Here is a 22,572-nt window from a genome sequence, read left to right on the forward strand (position 1 = left end):
AAATGGAAACTGTTGAGCGTAAGCTACTTACCTGTTTTACTGTCCGCGGAAGCCACTAGATTTGCCTTCAACTGAGAGGATAGGCAAAAGCGGCTACTCAGGAGTGGTAATAGTTGTATTCTCTGTATCTACCTATCGCACAGAGGATTGAGAGGGAATTTGCATTCTCCTCTCAAACAGCCCGACTGCATCGCGATAATATTTTTTTTTGTTTATTTTACCTTCCTCTTTAACTTTATGTTTTCTTAGATAGAAGAATTTGTTTTTATTTTCCTCTTCAATTTTATGTAAATTTTTTTACTCTGACTTAGCAATAAAATCGATCGCAATACGCAGACGAGTGTCGATGCGTGCATTTTCTGACTTGTGATATAGAGTATAATATACAGAGATCTCTTTTAAATACAGGAAGTGCTTGTGCTATATATCAAATAGTCTAAAGAAACTTTCGAAGAAATTAAAAAAGTCGTTTTGAGTAATCCCGTCTAGGGTGTGATTTTTTATTCATTTCTTGTTCTTACCAAAACTGCCGAGGAGCTTTTGAAAATACCGACATTTGGCGACGATTCTGCGTGGTTCCCCTTCACCAACGATCTAAATTTTCACAAAATGGTTAATCACAATTTATTAAAATGAATACCTGCATGAGTGGAATTTCATTCAATATTTTGATACTCTTATAATATACTGAGAGGCAGTCCTGAAACGCTTGTGTGCAGTTAAAACTCAATCTTGACATCTTGAAGAAAAAAAATGAATAGAAAAATAAAATACAAATGATCACGAGTTAATCTTCAAAGTCTTATGTCGGATTCCCAGTTCCTCGTCGCGAGTAACATCAGCTCCCGAAAATTTCATGAAATTTTACGAAATTGTTTTCAGTAAACAGAAATTTCATCCCTTAAAATTTCATTGCACATCTCTGCCCTCCGGAGGCACAGATTCCCCCTTCGGTAATGTGAACCGTCATTAATCGTCGCTTCTCTGACGTAAGGGCGTACCTCAAATTCCGCATGAGCCCCAGAGAGCATGGATTTATATGTAAAACACGGCTCACTTGGAAATTGAGGTACGCCCTTACGTCGGTGGGGTGACGTAATGAGCGACCTTAAATGCTCATTTTCGTCTCATTAGAGGCAAATACGGGCGCAGGCGAAAGATGCAATTATTCCGGCACGTGGGTGCTTCCTGGTATCCTCGTTAATTGAAGGCGAAATGAGTGCATTTGCTGCTTTCCCTTATCCCAGGGGTGAGGCGTGCGGGTGTTTACAGTTTGTAGCGCCCTTAACTTAGACGTAATGGTTGCGAACCGTGGGCCTGATTTTAAATGCTCAGTTTAAAATTAAACTTAAAGTAAAAAAAAAGAGAGATAGTGTCTGTCCTAATAAATAGAAAGGGTATTCAACCTTGTTAGCACCAATTCATATGAGCAATATAATTGTTGCTTTCAGGTTGAACTGAAAGCAACACACGCTTCTAAATATTTATTACACGACGGTGACAGATTTGATACAAAATTAAAAAGCACATTAAATTACCTCTCAAATAATGTATTACTTTTTAACGTGGCCTCCGTCTATAACGTCGGTGACGAAGCGTTTTCAACGTCGGGCAAATTTTTTCTCACGTAAACGAAGTGTTTTCCAGTTCTGTTATTGAGTCAGCTTCTTTGGCACTGTCGTCCCAGGAGAATATTTTATCAGTGCCGGATTTTTAAATTTTATACAAAAAAAGTCGCAAGGAACAGGATCAAGACTGCATGTAGAATATTGTAATTGTAATGACAAGAACGATACATATCCTTCCTATAGTTGTAATTATGGAAGGACCGATGAACAATGGGAGGGTATGGATTCGATCGACACGAATCGATCGAAAAATGAAAACGTGAATCGATTGACATGCGAATCAATCCACACCCATTCGAAAATTTGACCGATTCACGGGCTTGTCGATCACTCCCGGGTTTGTCGATCGATTCACGTTTGTCGATCGACTCGGTGTCTATTGATTCACGTCGATCAATTCACGTTTTCATTTTTTGATCGATTAATGTCGATCGGGTCGACACGGGTTTTTTCTCAATTAACTGTCGATCGAATCGGTGTCGATTGATTCACGCCGATCGACTCCGTTCTTGTATTTCGATCGAATCGACATTGGTTTTTTAATAATTTGTTGATCGAATCGGTGTCGATCGATTCATGTCGATCGAATCCGTACCCTCCTGAACAATGCACTATAATATTTGTCCTTATTTTTAAACCTTTAATTATCTTTTCAGTGGGCGATCATGCAATGAAGCGAGACGGGGCTCTGTATCAGAAGCAGAGAGCGACGAAGAAGGCGATTACACCGTCTATGAGTGTCCAGGACTTGCTGTGGTCAGTATTTTTGTACGAGTATTATTTTAATGATTTTTTTCATGAATTTTATTATTTTTTTTTTGCATACGTAACCTTCAATGTTGGTGCGGAAAATTGCGGAAAGTTTGGATAGAAAACTCACAGCAGTCTTCAAAATAGTATACTTTTTCCAACTTGGGACGCAAGCTCGACAAAAATTTTGGAATTACCGGTTGCTCGGAGCGAAGGTCCACACAAAATTTTTTTATTCATAACTTTTCAGCAGTAATTTTTTGGCTTGCAACAGTTGTTCTCTAGATCTCTTTAAATTGATCGAAACATCATATCTCCGATTAGGACGTTGCAAGTCTCCAATCATGCTTCTCCTTATTCTTATTTGTCTCCTTTTTTTTCTTCTCCTCCTTCTTTTTCCTTCTTTTTTTTTGAAGAAAACCGGTGAACATTTTTTCTATAAATTTCCTGTAAATTTTCTATACTCATTTAAATATATTAACAGAAAATTTCAAAGGAATATTTTAATTACTTCCTTTTTAATAAATGAAACACGATTAGGAATAGTAAAACGTTGCAATGGAGACACGTAGACGTAGACTTTAGCCATCGATATGCCAAAATTCAAATTAACTCTCTTGTTTGAGTCGAGAATAATGCCCATGTCCCTCCTTCAACTTTGGGAGGCCAGGAGTTGGATGCAACTATTCGTGGTCTGTGGATGTGCGTGTTGCATGTGCAAGACGTTGAAGGCGCTCTATCTTGGTTTGCGATACTGGTAACACGCGGGCGCGCGGGCCCGCATTTGTTGTCCATTTCATTGCGACCACACCGCCACACAGCTTGCTTTGTCTTGACAGCTTTACAGTAATTTCTACTGTAATTCTGAAGTCACCTGAAGTAACAACTTCAAATTGCAGTTTTCTGAGGGCAAATTATTTTATGCTTTCATCCATCCGAAGACAGACTTTTGGCGTTATTTAGGCAGAATTGTCAACAATTTGAAAAGGATCTCCATGTAGAGTTCACGGCAAATAAGTTTACGCACCTTCAGACTTTTTACCCACGTGGACTGCAAGCAAGAACGATTTTTAGAGCATGAATTATGTACCTCCAACTTTTAATAGACTGAGAGGCACACTGTCATGCAATTTCTATAGTTTAAAATGTTTTAAAAAATTTATAATCGTCATCAATAATTAATTTATTTTATGTTGCAGGCTGGTGAAATGGAGGTGAAGAATCCCTTGTTCAACGACGAGCCGATTACTGATCTCCCAAAACCCGAGGAGGCATCAATCAAAATAGACGAAACAAAACAGGCCCCCAACGAGTAGATCCATCTCTAAAGATTGTCAATATTACCTTGAATGCATAACATCTCTTATTCAAACACGTTAGATCTTGTAGAATTATTAACATGCAGCCACTATTCTATCTACACGTCTCATGCATGAAAATTTCAATAGGTATTGGTATTTTGAATTCTTACTCACCGGTCAATATTCCGTTCACCTGGACCAACTGGAATCAGATCAGCATAATTTTTTTATTACAATGTAATCGAATTTACCTTTTGTAATATCAGCCCCAAATGTTTTGCACCCTGTTTGTGGGTATGGGATATAAATCATCCCATTAGAAGTACCTAAGGAAATGGGGTACATAATTTTATGAGATGGATATCAAATTATTAGGGGAGGAATTCTGAAAACAAAAAGTATGGCTTAGTTGAATTGAAAGTTTACCTACCTCACATTGGATTTATTATTGAAGAAAAGTTAATTGAAGATGCTCAAGGGAAATGCAAAAACATCCGATGCCCAACAATGCTTCAGAATTGCAGTGGTTTAATTGTCTCGCCCCACGGCACGGATTAATGAGATTGATCTCCTAAGTAAACATCTAATTATATTTGGGGGACTTTAGATAAAATTATCCTACATTTCTAACGTCTCAAACCAATTTTCTCTGTAAAATTATTACCATGAAATCGCCCAGGCAAATTTAAAACTTAATTATCAGATGTTTTCATACGAGCTGATTCAATTGTGGATGGAACTAACTTTCCATGGGAAATGGGTGTGAAGAACTTTTGCCCAATAGATTGTAACAATGTTATATGTCTCCAAAACCTTTCCTACGTATTTCTAATAAAAAAAAAAAAAACCTAATTATGTATTATTAAAAAGATACCCACTCCTCCAGCATAATTGCATACCAACATTACCAACAAAATGATGAAGGTGTTTCAGACAATTATGTAGCCTCTCCAAGTTTAATAAACCTGTTAAAAGTCAATTAAAAAACATAAAATTATTGGATCTCTTTCAATATATTTAAAATACGATTTAATTTAATCATATACCTACCTACCTGCTTATTCTTCCAAAACTTTTGTTCTAAATATGGTCTCATTATCATTTAAGGTACTAACTTATCTTATAGAATTATTAATGATGTTTAAATAATTGAAGGAAAGGATAAAGATGTTTTTCTTGAAAAATCTAACATACCTAATTAAAGTAATTGCTAACCGAATGATAAATTATATTCAGTTGCCAGAATAAAAACAACTTCCCTCTTAATTCTGCTAATTCATTTGTTGCACTAGGTATATTACTTCCACTATCCCCTTCACTCATTCTCATTATAGATCATGAATATTCACTGATGTCAAAAGATTAATACTCAAACTGTATGCAGATTGCGGGTCAGAATACTTTGTTCTTTGTAAAAAGTTCTACACTAATTGCAAGGGAATGGACTTCACAGGCACTTGTTCTTATCGAAGACATCAAATTTTACATCTCATTTTTAATTTGTTTAATTTCACCAAGTGTGAAATGTTTAAGGAGAGAGCTGTGAAAGTGGGTAAATGTTATTTCTTAGTAGGTAAGTACTTATCTATTTTTAATAGGACATCATAAAATGGTAGAGATACATCTGTGAAGGGAGCTATTTGAGAACGTGCATTATAAGCACTACAATGTCCACTTTAGTTCCTCCTCTTTCAAATGATGTCTCGTTCCCTAATTGAATGCAATGATTTCATTTCACAACAATGCAACTACTGAGAATGACTCCTCACTGAATTGACCAATTCTTACGTAGAGTGATTTTCATAATTTTGTAATATTAGAATAATGGTGAAAGAATTTTTAACAACTAATGTGATTTTTATTTCATTCCAATACTAACTTTAAAGTCCCTCTCCATCTTTTCCTTCCTTGACTTTCTACGTTCCCTACAATTGGCGGCAGGTTCTACAAGTAGTAAGTAAGTTTATTTTGGTGAAAGCCGTCCAATTACTATACTTTTTTTTACTTACAAGACCTTCATACTTTCCATAGAAAGTTAATGATTGAAAGGAGCAAAGCTTTAATTGACACATTATTTTTGGTGTATTCTAATATTATAGATTAAGAGGGAAAAATGTCTTGAGATGGCCGTAAGATCCTTCTAAAATACAACCTCATACCAATTATCATTCAGCAACCTACAATGGAGTTGAAACTTTTTACTCAAAAACTTTCCCTTTTCTGTGTTGTCTTTCATAGAAACTAAAGAATACCTATAAAGTCGAAGATTAAAGAACAGATTTTTCCCAAAACTTCGAAGAAAAAAAGGAAACACCAAAACACAAATGTAGGTTTTAAGTAAGTGTCTAAAGACAGTAAATTGCAGTTAATTTTATTGTTAGATAAATATTTCTTTCTAAAAATTCAAAATGTTTTTAAAATTTTCAATTCATCAGGTTTTCAGCCATAAATGTTATAGATTACTGTTATAAGTTATGAAATTTTAGTATTGTATATGGTCTCTCCAGAGTCATTCCTCCTGAATTCGTGGAAAAAAACAAGGCATTCCTTGAAGAAGATGTTCCGATGCACCATGTCTCCAAGAATAATTGCCCTGTCTTGAAAATCAGAAACTCTCTCTAGTTATTACCCGTCTTTTTTTATCGGTGCTAACTAAATTTTATTCTTTTATTCTACCAAGTATTCTCAATTGTGTTTATAAATAAAATAAACCAACTATATATGATAAAGTTATCACTGTTTCCATAGTTTAACTTGCTGTTCGTGAAAAGGAGTACCTATCTATTTTAAGAAAATTATTGGTTGTTGTATCGGTAGAGTTGTAAATTAAGAGTCTCCAAAATTTAGGTTTATTATTTATTTATTGATATATTCATGACCTGTTAAGATACATAACTAATGAATAATCTAAAAATGATCACTCATAAATTTAATTATTCAAATTTTAATCAATAAAAATATTTTAAAAAAAGAGAAAAAAATTCCCCTTGGAATCTGAAGTTTCAACTAAGTAAAAGCTCCTCCTTGAAGAGTCTTGAATAATAAATTTTAACAGGATCATTCATGGCTGGGTTTCACTGATTGTTTCTTAACATGGTGATTCGTTATTTCTGTAAAAATAATATTTTTTTGAAAGGTTCAACTTTCACTTTTCAATTTTTGTATCATCCCAAGGAAGTATCCTGACCATTCTCTCAAATTTATCGTGTCTTTTGGATGATGTTGTAGAATCTAATAATTTCAAAATAATAACACGTTTTTTTGTTTCTGCTTCAAGTTCTTGACTTGAACGCAAGAAGCAATCAATTTTGTGAAAATTTAATTGTAAACGTACCTAATTTTTTTTGAGAGTGATCTGGTTCCTTTGTTTTTTGATACATGTGTTGAAACCCATCCAGATCCTTATCTCCCTTTCAAAAGATACGTAGAAAATACATTCCTTTCAAAATCGAAGTATAATTTACTCAAGTGACTTGAACATTCTGGGGTTCTTGTTCATTTTTGTTACATAAATATTCTAGTCATATACATTATACTGCATAAGGTATGTATATCACCTACATACTTGGTATCTCCCTAATTTGCTTACGATTTGGTCATGTAATTTTCCGTGATGAAGAGGTGATAATGTTTGCAAAATTTCTTCTTCTCATCATTAATTTTATTTTATTTTATTTTTTTATCACTCTTTTTAGTTGAAATAAAACTTTGATGGAACTTCCTTTCAGAACTTGGTTCTTATTTTATTTTGGTTGCAAAAGTCATATTTCCTCAATGAACAAAGGAAAAAAGAAATAAAGAGTAAAAATGAAGAACAAGAAGGATGTTAAGTGTAAGTGAGGTCAAGTGAGCTATTAAAAAGATGCTTGAAAGAGCAAAAAATTATTGTCAAAAATACTTGCACTGAAAACACTGAATAACGTAGCTAAAGCACAAGTCCATTCCCACTTGCATTACATCACTTCTTGAGAGCCAAAGGTGAAACATGTGCATCTCCACCACTAAAGTTTAAAACTGTCCAATCATGTTTAATTTTTTTCTCAAAAGGATGATCTTTCTTTTTCTGGATCATTTCTTTTATCTCTATCAAATTTTCAGGGAACTATTTCGGAAAACTACAATCTTAAAACAAAAAAGCCACAAAACTTTTTTTTTAAAAAAAAAAAAAAAACTACCATATGCACTTAACTTTATTTTTAAAACATGATATTCAAGCAACTAAGCAAGACTTGCAACATTGCAATCAGAGATACACATTTTTTACTAAAGCCAATGATATATCACATCGAATATGAATAGATCAATCATAATTGAAAACATTGTTTTTAGGTATGAAGGTGCACCTATAAGTACATTGCAACATTTCAAAATGGTCAGTAAATTGAGAGAACTTTTTTAAGGAAAACACAAATTATTTTCTTCATATTACTCAAAAACTTAATTCAAATGGCCAATAGATTTTTCATCAATCTATACATGCAAAATTGAACAGGCCGTGAAAATCTTGAACGTCCTAGTAGAGCCCTATGCAAAAATTCAATCCATTCCTTCTTTTATTTAATAGGACAATTATTACCAAACCAGCAAACATTTAGAGACAATTTCTACGCAGAAAAATGTATATATCTGAGAGAGATTGCTACATAAATTATCTAAGATCATAATCACAATTTTATTCATTCGCAAAAATAGAGAAGAGATATGGCTTTTAGAGTTTTTAGAATACATACCAAACTTTTAAGCGAGGTGGTTTTGCGCGCAAGTATTTCAAGTCCGCAAAATTGAATTTGCCGCCATGAATATTACTTTCAATATTCACCGCTAGGTAGCAGACCATGATCAAAATATGAGCTTTCAAGCGCGCCAGCTGCGATATCGTTGAACCAATCAGGTTGCAGGAGTACCAAACGCTGGCTGCGGGTTGACGAATCGCATGGCAGTCTTCTCAGAGATTCCCTCGCTCGCTTGTTCCTCGCGCGTCTCTTATCTCTTCTCGTGCTTGTGTTTTGTTTGGACATTGATTTGAGAGGTTAATTTATAATTATGTCATAAACAAACAGATATTTCTCGGAGAATGTATGACGAAAATCCACGCCCGGGAGAAGCAAAGGTCCCTGATAATTATAGTAATAGAAGCTGGTTTTCAGGTGAAAAGAAATAGGTTAGTCTAAAGATTTAGTGAGAGCAAGTTTTGAACCGCGAGCTTGTTGTGATCGCGTCCGTTGCGTGCATTCGCTTATCAATCAATGTTTTTGTTCGAGTGCCCTGCTTCAAGTGAAATCTTCCGCGGGTTCAGTCTCAGTGGTACTTTGCCGTGAGATCGACGTGCAAAATTTCAGTGCAAAATTAGTGAGAGCAATTTTTGGACCACGAGCTCGTGATCTCGTCCGTTGCTCGAAGACTCGGTGCGCGTTTCGCTTATCAATCAATCAATGTTTTCGTTCGGATGCCCTGCCATAAGTGAAAACTTTCGCGGATTCAGTGATACTGTGCTGTGAAATCGACGTTCAAAATTTGATGTGTTAAACAAATTGTTGTATACTGCTTCTTCAGTCTCAAGTCGACTGGGAGGCTTGTTTCGGTCTTCTAGTGCATCGTCGATAGTGTACAATTCAAGGAGTTATGTTCTGAAGGCGTTGATTCCTGGATTGGCAGTCACATCAGTTAAATTTTGGTAAGTCTGCACGTATTTGATGTGATACTCGTAAGCTCTGAGATCCTGCTCTGATCTGCGGCATTTTTGCGCCCCAGGTGAGGGTAGCTACCCCCCACAAGACATTTATGTTTTACATGCCAGCCCAACATGTATGCCTTGTAATGCTTAAATTGTTCATAATTTAGGTAATTCATTGAATTTTACATCGTTCTAGTTTCCTGGCCCTACCAACAGAGTGATTTGGTCAGCCAGTGGCCCTGAAATGGACACCCTTCGAAACCAGTCCATTTTGAGGTTAAAATCCCCTTTCGTGTCTCTTGTAATTCATGACTTTCTATTTTGGTTGGCTCATCATCGGGAATGTTTGTATAGCACAATAGCATCATGTCTCTATAGTCAGGACTACCTTCTAAGAGACATTTTTTAGCATTTGCAACACGGTTCAATACTCATTTTACTACATTTTTTTTTAAAAATGCAATTTCACGATGCCCTAATTCGGAAGATATTTGTCTCTGCCAGAACTGAATCATAAACTAGTTTTTGGATCTTGAAAATTATGCTTACATGACCAGTGGCATTGCAGAGCAATAGTCTTGAAACCTGTAGACAAACCAGACGAACTGAGTGTCTATTAGGGTGGAGCGTTTTTGGGCTTTTTTTTTATTTTGAAAATGGACATAGCACAGTAGTTGTGAAATGGGTCAAAAAGTAACGCCTGAATTTTTCTGAATTTTTCGTCAACGTTTAGGCTCCCGGATTGACGTTGACGTCAAATTTAGCGGAAAATCCGGGTTTTTTGACGATAACTTGGCAACAATGGCAAATACGACAAAAATGCATAGAATCAGAGTTGTTGGAAATTAAATTTCCAACAAATCACTTTCTTATCGTTTTTTCTGTAAGTGCAACCGTTTAGTGTAAAATTCGAAAACCCGTATTTTTCCGGAAATTTGGCACAAATTCTCGTTCAGTCCGGGAGAAATACGGTAGAAATACGGGAGAAAGAGGGCTAACTCGGAACAAATTGCGTGCGTGATAGACTTTTCCTACAAGAATACCATCATCGGGTTGGCTTGAATAACACAAAACATACAAAATTTTTTCCACGGCTCCACCGCGGAACACCCCTTAAAATTCCTAAAATTCAAAAAGGCGGCCGTGTTTAGATTATCAAGCATCAAGGTACTTAAAATGTGCATCTCGTGTGGTATGAGGTGTCGTTTCCTATGTCTTTTTAGTCATAAATTTCAAATATAGTGTTAAAAAAAGCCCCTGGTCAAACGGGTGCATCAAATCCAGGACGGCGCCAACTTTGAACGGCAGGAAGTATGTTTGTCCCATATGCCCTCACATTCCCCCCGATAGTTCGTTCTAGCGGTGGTATGAATCATCAATGTTTTAATTTTTCATTCTTTTTCTTTTAGAATTAGGTAACTCAATTGCATGTAAATATCGCTTATTCAGCAGTCTCTCTTTGAATTGTACATTTATTTTGTAGTGTCATTTTATTGATTCTTCATATGGAGATAGTCACCATCCTCGATTTCAGCTCTTATTGAGGAGTAATATTAATTGTGAACATTTAAGAAAACTGTTAGATTTATTTCAATGATTTTTTACTATCACACTTTGAAATTTCTGTGCTGTCCTTCACATTTAGAAGTCATCCACTTATCCCATAATCGGGAGACCCCGCACGATTTGGGGCATTTTCTGTTGTAAATTTAAAATTTACGAACAAAATTATCTAAATTCACCGCAAACATTGCGGCATCTTAAACCCTAGTAACCTGCGGATTCGGCCTGGATTGCCAGTTTTACGCCTCCTGACCAGGTGCCATTCATCGGATCATAGATGAGGTCTTAAAAAAGACAATTTAATTTTGAACCTCTAATCAAAATGATAAACCAATATTATCCAGAGATCGTTACCTTACTTTCAATTTAAAATGTAATACACTAATCAAACTTTATAAGGTACCTCCCGCCGTTCAAAGTTGGCCGCCATCCTGGATTTGATGTACCCCGTTTGACCAGGGGCTTTTTTTAACACTATATTTGAAATTTATGACTAAAAAGACATAGAAAACGGACACCTCTTACACCGCGATGCACATTTTAAAGTACCTTGATGCTTGATAATCTAAACACGGCCGCCTTTTTGAATTTTAGGAATTTTAAGGGGTGTTCCGCGGTGGAGCCGTGGAAAACATTTTTATATGTTTTGTGTTATTCAAGCCAACCCGATGAATTCTTGTAGGAAAAGTCTATCACGCACGCAATTTGTTCCGAGTTAGCCCTCTTTCTCCCGTATTTCTACCGTATTTCTCCCGGACCTGAACGAGAATTTGTGCCAAATTTCCGGAAAAATACGGGTTTTCGAATTTTACACTAAAACGGTTGCACTTACAGAAAAAACGATAAGAAAAGTGATTTGTTGGAAATTTAATTTCCAACAACTCTGATTCTATGCATTTTTGTCGTATTTGCCATTGTTGCCAAGTTATCGTCAAAAAACCCGGATTTTCCGCTAATTTTGACGTCAACGTCAATCCGGAGGCCTAAACGTTGACGAAAAAATTCAGAAAAATTCAGGCGTTACTTTTAGACCATTTCACAACTACTGTGCTATGTCCATTTTCAAAATAAAAAAAACCCAAAAAACGCTCCACCCTGAGTGTCTATGCCAATTTAGTGATTGCTCATCACACGTCAAGACAAATCCAATATCTAACCAGCTCTGAATCACCACCACTCAGTATGTCACTGCATGCATTCAGATGGCACCAGTGTGGAGTGGCGACATAAAATATAGGTACTTGGCTTCTGTCTCGACATAAATACAATGAGTGAACTGTGAGCAATTCTCGGTGGCACCACCCAGATTAATTTCCGGTGATAAGTAATTGTTAAGATTACTTCGACAGCATTGATTTTTTGTCAGATTTACTCCAATCGCACTGATTTTTTTCAAATTTACTTCAATCGCACTGATTTTTGTTGAAATTACTTCAATCGCGCTTAACTTATGTCGAATTTACTTCGAGAGCGCTGATTTTTTGACAAAATTACTTTGACCGCGCTGTGTCATAGCGTGTGGGGAAAATTTGCGTTTTGTTGGTCAAAGCGTACACTTATGTACATTCTGCACTCCTGGTTTCCCTCGTCTTCTCGCAGCCGTCCCTTGGTTTCCCACATTTTCCTCGTAAATTTTCCACATTTCCCACCGGTCAATTTCAAAAGTGAGGACCTCTTCTTGCGTTTTTCCTTTGATCCTCGACTTTAACCCCTTAAAATTTTTTTATTGGTATTAAAAAAAAGTCGGTAGGTATCTGAAAGAATCCGACTTGTTTTTAATCGTAAATACTCAAGCACCAAGAATTCAAATATTCTCCGGAGTGCATCGCGACCGTCCGCGATTCGTGTCGGTCAGCGCCCTTTTCTATCAAGCTGTCGCCACAACACCGGCCTCTCAAGCTGTGAGCAGTACTGCCGTACTCAGGAAAAACGCCGTATGAGCATTCCGGCGTTGCCATATCTCCTTGAATACAAAACGAATTTACTGGGAAAATTTCGAATATTTTTCCTCCAACTTTTCTGAGAATTTAGTTCACAATAAAATTTAAAATATCTGAAAATTTCAAGGAAAACTATGCAAAACTCTCTTCATAAATACATGTATTATCCGGGAAATTTGGCAACTCTCGAATGTTCATACGGCGTTCCTCCTTAGCACGGCAGCGAGCCTCTCAAGTCCAACAATTGAGCTCTCTCGAGCGTTTTTTCTGCCAACCCAGTCAGCGCATATCCGTTTCCGCTCCGGGTTTTCTCATTTGGACGTATTTTTGTCAAACGGAACTATGTTCATTAAGACTTGAGCCCTGAGACCCATAAGGATATATGCATAACAGGGCTCACGTCATAATGCAGATAGTTTTGTTTGATAGAAATACGTCCATTCTGACTTTTCTTCGCTCTCTCGAGGAAAACTGTTTCCCGATCCGTTCACTCCATCTACTTTCCAACTACACTGCCGTGCTAAGGAAAAACGCCGTATGAGCCTTCAGACGTTGCCAAATTTTCCTTGGCAAATCAATAATTTTCGGGAAAATTTTTGAATATTTTTCTGCCAATTTCTCATTTAATTTTGTCTGTATTTTGATCCAGAGTGTCTGAAAATATCAAGGAAAATATTCATTAATTTTCCTCAAAAATAAACATTTATCGAAGGAAATTTGGCAACGCTCGAATGTTTATACTGCATTTTTCTTTAGCACGGCAGTGCAGTGCTACTGATCTGAAATTCAGATGACGTGCCCGCGATCGGTGAATTGATGGGAAAAATTATTTAAATTTCCTTCTCTCTCTTATTCCTTTTTATCCTGAGCGTCGCACACGGGACCGAATCGATAGGGGGAGTCGGACAAAGTTTGGAAACTTTAAACGCTTATAACTCCGTTAATACAAAATTTTGAGGTTCTGAAAGCGGTTCCATTGGTTTCCTCGTGAAATTTCCCTCTCTAGTCACCCCTTTTAATTTAAATTGTGACGAAATAAATATCGAAATTTACAGTTTTAGTAAATAATTTCATGTCCGACCTCTCTAATTGGCTCGATCCACTGTGCGTCGTCGGATTTTTCCTCATATTTTTCTCGACTTTCATTGGGTCTGCTGCGCGTGGCATGAAATCATGTTTCTACAGTTGCAACTCTTAGTCGTAGCCCGCCAAAACATAATACATCTGTCGAAACAGACGAGTTGCTGCGTCCATTATGACAGGAATAATGCTCTTGTATCCACGAAAATTGAACTGTCCGTCACTTGATCTGTTTTTTTACCGGAGAATAGGACTACATTTTGCGATTCCGAACTATGATTTCTGGCTCAGTTTAGAAACAACGTACTTATGCACCATTAGTTTCCTGATTTACATTAGAGTTCTTAAGAATGAGCCAGAAATTGGACTACATTTTGCAATTAGGAACTATCATTTCTTGCTCATCCGTGAAAAGAATCATGTGCATGGGGAAACTGATGGTACTTATGCTGTTCCTAAAATGAATCAGAATTTGTAGTTTAGAAGTGTGTTTTGTGTCAGAATTTGTAGTTTGTAGAGTAGAAGAATTTGTGGTCCAATTGTAGTTCCGACTTGCATTTTGCAGTAGGATGTTCAATTGTACCTGCTGCTTTACATTTAGATGATCGAACCATCAAATCATAGATTTCGATCTCGGTGTTCGGATATTCTCGCCTTTTTATTTCTTCAAGAGAATACTGCTTGACATTTTTCCTTGACATTTTTAGGGTATTTACATTGGGCCAAACTAGGAGTCGAGGGACCGGGGTTTGTTTACATTGGACCAATTTTGGAGCTCCATGATAGCCGACCAATCAGAGAGTGGCACACTTTTTCTGTAGTAAAATGATTGAGATCACAGTGAGCCGAATCGAATCGCTCATCGCGCAGATTATGGATCCAATTCATATTAGAGCATTGATCACCCCGGACCCAATTCGTGTTGCTACCAGTGATGACCTTCCACCCCGGGCCCGATTCGAGTACAGCCGATGACAATATTTTTCTGTATACAGGTCCTCTGGAAATTGGGATTTTCCCCTGAGAAAAATCCCGTGAAAACGTCCGATGGAGACAAGGCCTAGCACAAATTCTCTTTATTTGCCTCCCATGTAGGCGTCAGCAAGTGTACAAAGATTTTCTGAACTTTAATCTCTGGCTGAAGCTATCCTGGAAGTCATGTCGAGTTCACTGTCAGGCACTTTTACGAGCCGGCTGTAAATACTCATGCAGTTTTGCGCTGCCGCCGCTCACTCCAATAATACTTTCTCAGACATCCGCCACCTCTCCGCGCCGCATGAGTCATGGACGCACTCTTGTCGGCATGTAAACGGCTCATTGTTTGTCCGCTGATTCATTGCGTTGAGTAAATATTCGTCTCGTCGATAAACTGGTCCAGGCGGGGCATCAAACCCGTTCCGCCATCGCGCGGTCGCGCGTTTATAATGTTCGCGTCGCGACGGAACGTGAAATTTGATCGGGCCTGCATCGAGGAGTCTCCATATTCCGTGACATTTTCAATGTCCCTGTTAGAATTGGATACTTTCATGATATGAGTCATCGCTGAGTGGCCGATGAGCTTGGTGTCCGCAGCACGGGTGGTCATCGTTGGTCAGGTGAGGTCAGTGCCAGGGCGCAAGTTCGAGAAAAGGTGGGAAAAACGTGGAAAAGCATGCGGAGACTCAGTAGGCTCAGTTGCGCCGTAACAAAATCGCACTGGAAAAAAAACCACATTGGATCTAGAGTCCAGATGCTTGAAAACATTGACAAGAAAAAATACTCTTCATTCAATCAGATTTTTGCTTAAATCAAAAGGAAATCCGCTCAAATTAAGAGGCTTGGTTCTTGATTTAAGCAAAAATCCGATTGATCAAGAGTATTTTTTCTCGTCGATGTTTTTAAGAGTCTGGACTCTAGATCCAGTGTGTGTGTGGTTTTTTTTTTTTTTTTTTTTTTTTTTTCCAGTGCGTGTTTTGACACTTGATTCTTGTAGATTATTTAAAAATTATAAGATCTCTCTAATTTAATTGGACTACATTTTGCAATCAGGAACTACAATTTCTAGCTCATTTTTAAAAAAACTTACTTGGATACGAAAACGTATTGTACATATGTTGTTTCTAAACTGATTGTGAGCCAGAAATTGTAAATCCTAATCGCAAAACGTAGTCCAATGGATGGGTCAGTTGCGCTCTCTGGTTGCGCTGGTCTCAGAATCGTGTTTTGATACTTGATTTTTGTAGATTATTTAAAAATAATAAGATCTGTCTCGTCAGCAGTTTTCTACGTTAAATACTAACCGAGATATCGCCCCTTGAAAAGTCGGGGTTTTTGACGTCATCCACCTCGGTTATGACAGGGCCGGATTTACATTTTTAGCGCCCTAGGCTAAACTTAAGGTGCGGCGCCCCTAAAAGTAGGCGCTCTCGTGGGGGGCGGGGGTGGTCCCCCAGACGTTCCTCCCCTCCAGATCAGAAGAAGGATGTTAGGAGTCCGGAAAATGTTCAAATTCACCTTTAAAAAAACACCCTTGTCAACCACAATTTGTAGAATCTGTGTCCCAAAATACCATAGACTTACGGCCGGCTGTAAGATTTCCAATAGCTTCTATAGCCGGCAACACAATTTCTTATAGCCTTTATAGCCACTGGCGACCTAAGCGACAGCCTGGCGATAAAGTGTATGCTAAACGTTACTAATTACGGATACTAGGACTTAGTGAATTTTTGGACTACCGCTCTCTTTTTGGGCCGTAGTATCTTGATTTATTTTGCGAGAAAGCTCCGTATTTTTGATGAATGCCTACCATTCCTAACATGTTGGAGCGCCTGCAATTTTGTATGATACTGTTCAATGCCTCTGGTGTGAAATAGTTGCTTCAAGCGCTGTGGTACGCTGCGGCGCGACGCGGCGGGCGGGCAGCCAGCGCGAAACGCGCATTGGGGCCTTCAAACCTAACAAGGAAACTTCACGCATTGCGCAATGCGTGAAGTATCCCTGTTAGGTTTGAAGGCGCCAGTGCACCGCCACTCCGCTTTGTGTTAGGCTCTGATATTTAAGCTCAGGGAGTCAGCGTTTTTCAACTCATAACTTTGAAATGTTTGCACACTCTGTATGGATTATTCTCATTTTAATTGATGAAAAAAAATATGTAGTAAAGGAAAATATAATGTGTGTTTTGTGAATATTAAGGTGATTCCGTACAAACTTAAGGATTTACAAAGCACACGAATTTCTACACAATTTCCTATAGCCTTTTATAATCGATGGCGAAAAAGCAACAGCCAGGCGATAAAGTGTAAAGCCCGACTATAGGAACTATAGCCCGCCTGTATAATTTTTTATCGCTTCGTATAGCCCGGCCATATGATTTTCTCCGCATTCTACAGCCAGATATATGATTTTCTGTTGCCTTCTTTAGCCGGCTATGAGAATTCCTATGGTATTTTGAAACGCAGCGCTTATCTCCAATTTTTACCAGGGTTTTGAATAAATTCTCAAAAATTTTGCGCCCCTCAAAATGTTGCGCCCTAGGCTATAGCCTATGTAGCCTATTGGTAAATCCGGCCCTGGGTTATGACACTCTTGGTTCCTTCCACCTTCCCTTCATCCGAGTTTCACGTTGAACAATCGGTGCAAATGTGCGTCACACCGACTGATGAAAGCATGGTGGAAGAAACCGAAGGTGTCACTACCGCGGTGGATGACGATGGGGTTGATGAATGATGACAGATGAAACAGAACCGAGCAGAACTCCACAAGGAGGTATTCGGAAGTTGCATTGTAAAATTCGTGTAGTCAACCTTTGATTTGCGCGCGGAGACTCTGGAGTAAGAACTACATAACATTGAATAGGTTCTTCATTGAGGAAATCGTTCACAGATTTATGCAGGGTACAGACTACCTCCTAGGCGGGTCCAGTTGAAGGGATTTTTCGAAGAAGGACGTAAACGCCTTCGGGATCCTGCAGCACTTGCGCTTTTTTTCACTCTTTCAAGTAGGCCGGTCAATTGCGCAGAAAAGTTACCTAACAACGGGTCCCGACACACGGCTTTGAGCCGCACGGATGGCAGCCTTGAAAGATGATGGGAGGATGTTGCATACGTTGCATTACCGTCATTTGTCACTGATGAGCGTCACGGTCAGTGGAGTTTTCTCGCGGTGTGGTGGCAACACTACAGGTTTCGTCCGTTTAAATGTACGTGAAACAATCGGGGAAGTGCTTTTGCCAACTTGTGAAAATCGCCACTGACGCCCGGGATGATGCTGGGAAATCGGTAAAGTTGTCTAGCCATCCATTTTGTCGGTCCCTCCACTGTTCTTAAATATACGTAGGACGAGTCTCGAATGCACCTAAGTCCGGCTTAGCGCTTCTGATTGGCCAGTGGTGTAGTTCGGACTCATCGATGGATGTTGTACCTCCAAGTAAATGGATCGATAAAATTCGCCTCCCGGTGTCAATAACTGAATCCAAAGGTTCCTTTTCCCTTAGACGGCCCGGCCAAATTTCTAATTTCTCTTTTTTTACTGTAATAAAAAGAATGTTAGAGCATTTCACACAAAGTTTTGCTATTTTCGTCTTTCGCTCGCTCGGAGGTGAATTATTTATGAAACCCCGCACGTAAAAGTTCTTTCCTCTTTTTTTTTTGGTACCCTGTCCGGACTTGATATGGTTTGGTTCCTTCTCATCGCACTCGATCCAGTCATCCAATTTATCATTCGCATGTTAGGGAATGTGACCAGTGGCTTGGCGTGCCTTGCGATATATCGATTGATCTGCCGTGTAAACCAATGAAAAAGGATCGATGAACAGGGTGTTCGCAACGAACATCTTAATAACCGATTCTTTACCATAGCTGCACATGGAGGAATATCGATAATCGCTCACTCACGCCTCGATACTGGAAGTGACGTCAACCAAACTGTGCAACCGATACGAATACGACATCAAGTCGCCGCCGGCCGCGCTGCGCGACAGATGATAAAAACTTGAATCGTCCTGATAACAGCTATCACTCGCCGGATTTCCCCAGTTTGCAATACGGGGGTGTAATAGCTGCAATGCTTCCTTGATAAGACGTTTTTCCCCGTTCATATTTTCATTCAATCAATGAATGGAGATGTTGCATGTGTGAGGGCTTTGCGATTTGACCATTGAGTTTATGTAAAAGTTCGCGAGAAACACGATGGTGCCACTGGATTTCTCTGAAATCATCTCCCAAGCTCAAAAAAGCTCTCAAAGTGAGGCCAAAATGGAGGGGATATCCCACCCTACCCTGAGAATCCACCTCTACATCAAAACAAACTCGCCATGCAAAGATAGGGAGCAAATACATTGACAGGGCTGCCACTTTATTTGTGGACTCTAAAACTGAAAACACGGCAACCCTGCTAATGTATTTGCTCCCCATCTTCGCATGGAGAGTTTGTTTCGATGTAGAGGTGGACTCTCAGGGTAGGGTGGGGTGGGATATCCCCTCCATTTTGGCCTCTATTTGAGAGCTTTTTTTGAGCGTGGGAGATGATTTCAGAGAAAACCAGTGGCACCATCGTGTTTCTCGCGAACTTTGACATAAGAATCTATGGTCAAGTCGCAAATCCCTCACACATGCAACATCTCCATTGGATATAAACTGGATTCATAGCAGTCCGCTCCCGTCAGTCAAGCCTCTCTCCACCGAGCGATCCTGTGTTTGCAGTTTCGTATTTAGACATTATACATAGAAATAGACGAATATAGAATGCTCACGTCTATCCGCGATTTCGCGTGGAGCCTTCCTTGTTTTTCATCATAATTGTGATTTTACGTTAATAGGAAGGTGCAGCCTAAGAACTCACCATTCAGTTGTATTTACTCGAATGTAGTAAAGGCTTGCTATGCACCCATTTTTTAAAGACAAAAAATGTCAAACGAAACCGCAGTCGCCACTCAGTACTTTGCGTGTCCATGTGAAGCTCAAGAAAACGTTGTTGCGATGATTTATCTTTATATCAGTTAGAAATTTTATTTTATTTATTTAAAGTCTTTTTAAAATTCTAATATGTCTGGTCCATTGCATGACATTTTTCGAGTAAAATGCAACTTTTCGCCCACTCTGATTTGAAAAGGAACTGTGACTGCTCGCATATTGTTCGTACTCGTAGCCAAATAGAGTTTTTCGTCAAAATCTAAAAATCAGATTTTCCAACGCAACACATCTAAAAGCTCTTTGAAAATGCTGACACCATGAACATGAACTAAGGTCCTTTTTCCGAAGACAATTACAAACTCGTAAACTATTCACAAAAGGCTCAGTTTTTTTTAAAAAAAAGGTAGTTAGACATTTTACCCACTTTTTTACCCGATATTTAGTTTGGCCTACCAATTCAATCCCGTGTTCATCACGTAGTCTTTTAAGCACGCTACAAATATGACAGACGAAGCCGACACAACATGGAAAAAAGAGTAAAGGAAAGGACTCGCTTTGATGACGGCGCAGAGATACAACTATTCGTGCTTGATGGATGCCCGTGTTGCGTCTGCAAAATTGAAGGCGCGATGCCCGAACACGCAATCCTCCGCTCTATGCTGCAGTTAATGATGTGCCGCTTAGATTCGGGAGAGGAGGTAAAAAACAATGCCCGATTACATCTCTCCTATCTTCGGCTGTTTTGCTCACCTACCTTTTAAAGCACCACTACAAATAAGACAAATGGAACCAACACGATATGGAAATGGAGCAAGGGAAAGGACATGCGCATATGACGGCGCAAGGATACAACTATTCGTGCACGATGGATGTCCGTGTTGTATCTGCAAAATTGAAGGCGCTGTAGTGCAAGGTGTGAGCTTTCGATGCCCCGTTCTATGCAGGCAATGAATTGTCACTCTGGTTCGGGAGATAATTTTTTTAAAAAAACCAGACCTAAACACGTCTATTCTATCTTCGGCTGTGCTGATATTTGATTTTTTTTTTTTTTTTCAAGTTGATGCCTTACTATTTTTTTAAGATGCACTGGAAAAAAAACGCATTGGATCTAGAGTCCAGACTGTTAAAAATATCGACAAGAAAATTTCTCTTGATTCAATCAGAATCTAGCTTAAATCAAGAACCAAGCCTCTTAATTTAAGCGGAATTCGTTTTGATTCAAGCAAAAATCCGATTGAATCAAGAGTATTTTTTCTTGTCAATGTTTTCAAGAGTCTAGAATCTAGATCCAGTGTGTTTTTTCCAGTGTGTATTTGTAGACCTACATCTAAAGTTTGGATGTACCGGCCCCGTATAACTCGCGGGGTACGTGTTTTCAGCGATCCTTGGGTCAGTTTGACCCGGCTTATTGGGCATCCGAGGGTTGAATTTCATTTTTTGGCAAAATCTGAGCACCTATATTATTGCTTGTAACTGGACTATGTAAAACATTGGTTAAAAAGCATTGCATAAAAAAACTATTGGACTAACTGTATAAATGTGCCATAAAAAATTTGGACCAAATGCAATTGGGTAAAGCATCTGGCCACCAAAAAAAAATGAAAGTAAATTGTGTATAAATTATAGACCAGGCGACCTAAGATCCATAATCCAACTGAACCAACTTTTTATCTTAACGTTTTTCTCGAAGATGAAACAATTCCAGTTCGTAGAAGTCGGAAATTTTTGTAAAGCCGTCCGCTGACCGCTAAGTAAATTTAGTTACGATAGGAAGTGTATACTTTCGGAATGAGGGGTGGGCACCTGGGCGACGATGAAGTTCGCCCGGAGGAGTATCAATATTTGACTTTCAGGCGAATAAACAACGGATCTGAGAAACGTGCCTGTTTGATCAGACCGTTTCGAAGCTTCTGACAGTAGCTCGTAAATACTTCTTGAAAAAATAATTTTAACGCACCAATGCAATGAATAATGGTTTCGATTGGTTTATTTCATATGAATGAGATTTTTCCATTTTTTCAATTTAGTCTTACATTTAATTCATTTGTTCTGACCACCCACGAGAAAATGGACTGGAGTCATGGAAGAGGCTAGTTAATAAACGACTGTTAATACAGCCGTACAGGATTGCAACGAGTTTTCTGTCACACCTTCTTACGGAAAATCCACTCGTTTTCCTTAATTCCGTACTGACCTCTGTAAATCCATGCTTTCTCAGTACACCCGTAATTTTTCTCACATAGGATACCCTGAACCTTTAATTCGTTCACTGGTCCATTATCATGATTAGATCCCAGTTTTCCACGTTTGCACTCTCGCGGTTCCGAGTGGCCGGCCGGGAGAGAGGGGGGAGGGGGGTTTTCTTGCTCTATACCGTCGTGCTGAGGAAAACCGCCGTATGAGCCTTCAGGCGTTGCCAAATTTCCCCTTGCAAATCATTAATTTTCAAGAAAATTATTGAATCTGTGTCTACCAATTTCGCAGATAATTTTGTTCGTAATTTGATCTAAAACTTCTGAAAATTTGAAGGGAAAATATTAATAATTTTCCTCCGAAATAAACATTTTATCGAAGGAAATTTGAAGAAAATATTATTTTCAAAAATTTTCAGGCAATTTTGTACGCAATTTAATCTAAAATATTTAAACATTTCAAGGAAAAATATACGTGAATGTTGTCTAGAATACATGTTTTATCAGGGAAAATTTGGCAATTTTCGAATGTTCATACTGCTGTGCCAAGGAAAAA

General features: G+C 38.4%; 2 protein-coding genes across 3 annotated transcripts in view; both read left to right on the forward strand.

Annotated features, from left to right (window-relative positions):
• Positions 1 to 7,409, forward strand: part of LOC109030227 (uncharacterized) — a 110,006-nt gene extending 102,597 nt beyond the window's left edge. Inside the window, exons 7-8 of the mRNA XM_019041078.2 lie at positions 2,285 to 2,384; positions 3,578 to 7,409. Coding sequence (XP_018896623.2) covers positions 2,285 to 2,384; positions 3,578 to 3,694 — 217 coding nt within the window. The 3' untranslated portion in view covers positions 3,695 to 7,409. The remainder of the gene's footprint in view (positions 1 to 2,284; positions 2,385 to 3,577) is intronic.
• Positions 7,410 to 8,608: 1,199 nt separating this feature from the next.
• RalGPS (Ral GEF with PH domain and SH3 binding motif) overlaps positions 8,609 to 22,572 on the forward strand; it is a 113,290-nt gene continuing 99,326 nt past the window's right edge. The window contains exon 1 of one of the 2 annotated variants that reach the window (XM_019041155.2): positions 8,609 to 9,353. The gene's annotated coding sequence lies outside the window, so the exon portion shown is untranslated. The remainder of the gene's footprint in view (positions 9,354 to 22,572) is intronic. The other variant, XM_072303471.1, reaches the window with a different exon arrangement.

This window comes from Bemisia tabaci, chromosome 8, assembly GCF_918797505.1.
Source record: "Bemisia tabaci chromosome 8, PGI_BMITA_v3".
Lineage (NCBI taxonomy): Eukaryota > Metazoa > Arthropoda > Insecta > Hemiptera > Aleyrodidae > Bemisia > Bemisia tabaci.